The sequence below is a fragment of the Cynara cardunculus genome, unplaced genomic scaffold, assembly GCF_001531365.2.
Source record: "Cynara cardunculus var. scolymus isolate 2C unplaced genomic scaffold, CcrdV1 Un_Scaffold_5665, whole genome shotgun sequence".
Lineage (NCBI taxonomy): Eukaryota > Viridiplantae > Streptophyta > Magnoliopsida > Asterales > Asteraceae > Cynara > Cynara cardunculus.
The window spans coordinates 14,634-18,435 of record NW_020202522.1 but is presented as its reverse complement, the minus strand read 5'-3'; the positions used below and the strand labels follow the sequence as shown (position 1 = coordinate 18,435).

At 42.1% G+C, this 3,802-nt stretch overlaps 1 protein-coding gene across 1 annotated transcript; it reads right to left on the bottom strand.

Annotated features, from left to right (window-relative positions):
• Nucleotides 1-2,511: 2,511 nt before the first annotated feature.
• On the bottom strand, nt 2,512-3,465 carry LOC112504460 (probable mediator of RNA polymerase II transcription subunit 37c). Its single transcript, XM_025108400.1, has 2 exons — nt 3,114-3,465; nt 2,512-2,798 (listed from the first exon to the last, which is right to left on the bottom strand). The coding sequence occupies exons 1-2, from the start codon at nt 3,463-3,465 to the stop codon at nt 2,512-2,514; spliced, it is 639 nt and encodes a 212-aa protein (XP_024964168.1).
• Between the last annotated feature and the right edge of the window lie 337 nt (nt 3,466-3,802).

Genomic DNA, 3,802 nt, shown 5'->3' with positions numbered 1-3,802 from the left:
ACTATAATTCACAGCTCAAATTAACTTTTTATCAGTTTTGAGACGCAAATATAACCAAACTGGAAGTCTTATTTCTAAAAAGTGTCAAAAAGATAGGTTTAGATCTACATATAAGCTTTCTAAAATGTCCAGAATCGTAGCAATCCGAGCAACGGTTAAGAAGTTATCTCATATTCAAAACAGCATCTCGGGTAGATTTGGTGCTGTCAAAATCACCAATTAAATAGGCTAAAATCTATATTTTGGATTCAATCTTTATTCCAACAATCAAAATACCATCTAACCATGTTTATATTATTGATTACAAGATCAATACTCAAGAATTTCACCAAAATAGCCATTAATGAAGAAAATCAAAGGAATGATACCAAAGCTTCTAAAAGGTTAGTATGAACTCACATAGCGGGATTTAGGAAAATCCCAAATCTTTGAAATAATAGGTAGCGCCTGCTGCGGCTGCTGTTGGTCTGAGAACGTGCTGGCAGCGGGGAAACAGTCATAACAGGGGCTGCTGTTTGGCGAGCAACAAATGGACAACAACGACAGGGGCTGTTTTTGCGTGACACAGCAACGCAAAGTACGGTGAGATACAACAGCTACTGCTGCTGCTGTTTGCTGTTGGGTGAAGGGTGCGGCACGATGGTTCAGTACAACAGGTCGTTGATGCTGATGTTTGGTCAAGATGGTGCAGAAAACACGCATCTATTGCTGCTGTTTTGGCGTGGCAGCGAAGGCAACGCAGCGGCTCGATACAGCAGGTTGTTGTTGCTGCTGTTTGGTGCAGATTGAAAGGACGTAGGCTGCTGGTACTGGTCTGAGGAGGCGACGAAGTGCGCAGCAGAGCTGCTGTTTGGGCGAGGGAAATGAAAGAAAACGCAGCAAATCTGCAGTTTGGCGAGAGGAGGTGGAGGAATAGCACAACAAGGCTGTGCCTGCTGTTCCGAGCTGTGAAGATGGCTGGAGCGTAGGCGGACACGGCTGGAGGTGCAGGTGGGTATTTGGGCGGTGTTAAGGGTCAGCACCGACAGCTGAAATATCCCTCCCAAGGTTATTTTCCTTGAGGCCACATCCCTTCTCTTCAAGACTAGCAGCTGCCATTCACCGACTTCCCCCCTCTCATTCCCTACTTTCTTTTCTTTTTATAAAACAAAGACTAAGGACCTATAGGTAAGAGGATTAACCCTTTTTTTCTTTTTCTTTGTTCTTCAAGGTAAGGGAAGTCTACCTGGTAGCGTAAAAGGTAGTAGCTGAGCTAACCCCCCTTTTCCCTCTTTTCATATATAACTATATAAACTAAAGGGAGACTAAAATAAATAAATAAAAATTTCAATAAATTTCTAGATGTTATAATCCTTCCCACCTTGGGATAAATTTCGCCCTCGAAATTTAGGTTTAAGAGACAAGATGGGGGTAACGCCTCTTCAAGTCTTCTTCCGCTTCCCAAGTGACGTTTGACCCTCGGTGATGTTTCCATTGCACTTTAACCATGACAATTTCTTTGTGCCTCAACACTTTGGTCTTCCTCTCTAAGATGGCTTCCGGTTCTTCAACACACCGGTTGTGCTCATCTACAAGAATTTCCGAAAGTGGAATCACACTTTCATCTTCCGCCAAACATTTACGAAGGTAGCACACGTGGAAGGTGTTATGGATTCCGGCCATCTCAGGTGGTTGTTCTAATTTGTAAGCTTGAAGTCTCACTCGAGCTAAAACTTTAAATGGTCCGAGAAAACGGGGGATGTGTTCGCCACGCTTCCCAAAATGGGTAAAGCCCTTCTAGGGAGATACTTTTAACATAACGTGGTTGCCCACATGGCATTCTATAAGTCGGCTCCTTTTATCTTCATAACTCTTTTGTCGATTCTGAGCCGCCTTTTAACGCTCTCGAATACACTCCACCCCTTTTCTGCCATTTCCTACACGATTTCAGGACCGGCGAATCGTCTCTCACCCGCTTCAAGCCAACATACCAGAAAAGGTTCTAAGGTGTTGTACGATTTAAAAAAATAGAAATGTAATTGTACATGCACCTAGAAATCATGCATTATGAGATAAACACAAAAGAATATTTTGGACTAGCTTAGGCAATATAAGACTATTTGCAGCCACCAGGCTTAATGCTAGAACATCTGTACCTAGGGGCTCACCACATCAAATGGTCGATAAAACTACTAAACCATGTTTCAAACTCTTCAAATTAGATTAACAAGAATCAAGTTAAACATCATTGTTACCAAAATTCATTGACCACAAAGTTCACTGTGCTCACTTTTGCCTTCAGTCTCTAATATGTTCTTGACTAGGAAAAACATGCTAATATACCAAGCACGCATAAAAACTAGCTACCTACTTCAAAGATGATCTTGTTCGGTGCTGTATGTGCCATACTACCTCACCATCATGAGCCTTACGACATCAAGATAACTTATACTTGGTCCGTCTGCATATATTGTCAAGCTCCATTTCCTTCTCCTCTAACTCATCAGTATCAGCATCGGGGTTTTCATCAAGTCACTCGATTGTCTCATTGATCTCATATTCTATCTCTTCTAAGTCTTTAACACTAAGCCCCATATCCATAATTAGACTCAACCGCATCTTGTATCGGTTTAAGTTGACTCTCAACCGATACGCATAGTCATTTAAAGCTTTATGGGCCATCGCCTTCTTTATGTGTGCTTCATCCTCTTGCTTATATCGTTCAACATCTTTAATCATCTTGGCAATCTCCGCTTTTGACAGGCCACCGCCGTCGGTTATCTTGATCGCTTTGTTCCTGCCAGTAGTTAGTTCCCTAGCTGAGACATGCAGGATCCTATTGTCATCTATCTCATAGCATATCTTGATCTCAACCCCCCCGGGAGAAGAGGGAAGACCAGAGAGACTAAGTTGTCCCAATTAATAGTTCTCTGAGCTTCTGAGTCTCTCTCCTTGATAGACCAAGACAAGCCCAGCAGTTTGATCATCATATGCTGTATATAACGTATCTTCCTTCTTGGTTGGTATGGGTATATTTTTTTTGAATTTACACAACCATAACATCTCCTTTACAACTTACACCAAGTGACAGGGGTGTAAAAATAATTAGCTTCAACCCAGCACGACTTCATCACCCAGGTCACTCAAGTTTGCAGCTAGATATCCAGTACCATAGGCAACAGCCTCATCAGGAATGATCCGCTCGTAAAGTGACTTGCCATCTGTGCTAGCCCTCTTGTCTAGAGCATAAGCTAAAGCAGCTGCTGTAGGTTCATTAAACATGCGCAGAACTTCAAGTCCGGCAATCTTGGCAGCATCCTTTGTTGATTGTCGTTGAGAATCATTGAAATAAGCTGGAACAGTAATCATCGCCTTTTCAACAGTCGAACCAGGAAATGTCTGAGCAACCCCTTTCATTTTCATCAAAATCATGGAAGATATCTCTTCAGCAGAAAAAATCCTTCTTCTATCCTTGTATTTTACCATAATCTTTGGCTTGTCGCCACTCCCAGCCACCACTTCAAAGGCTACAACTTAATGTCTTCCTGAACAACTTCATCACTTACTCTTCTTCCAATCAATTTGGTGGCGGCTATATCATGGTCATACAGAGGTTAAACCATTGATGCATAAGCATCTCATCAAGTTCCGTTACCGGCCTACTTCGCTGGTGTATCAAGCTGAAGCTTCTATCCCTTGTTATATAAGTCATGTTCAATTTGAGTAGGTACTCAGGTTGTAACATAAGTTCTGATTATTGAACAAGGTGAACGACAAATGCCGATTCCTCACATTTGCATTTCCTTTGGTTAGTGTCGACTGT

Coding starts and splice junctions, on each gene's coding strand:
- LOC112504460 (XM_025108400.1), bottom strand. CDS start 3,465: ATGGTAAAATACAAGGATAGAAGAAGGATTTTTTCTGCTGAAGAGATA. Junction 2,799..3,113: donor TGCAAACTTGAGTGACCTGG/GTGATGAAGTCG, acceptor TGCATGTCTCAG/CTAGGGAACTAACTACTGGC.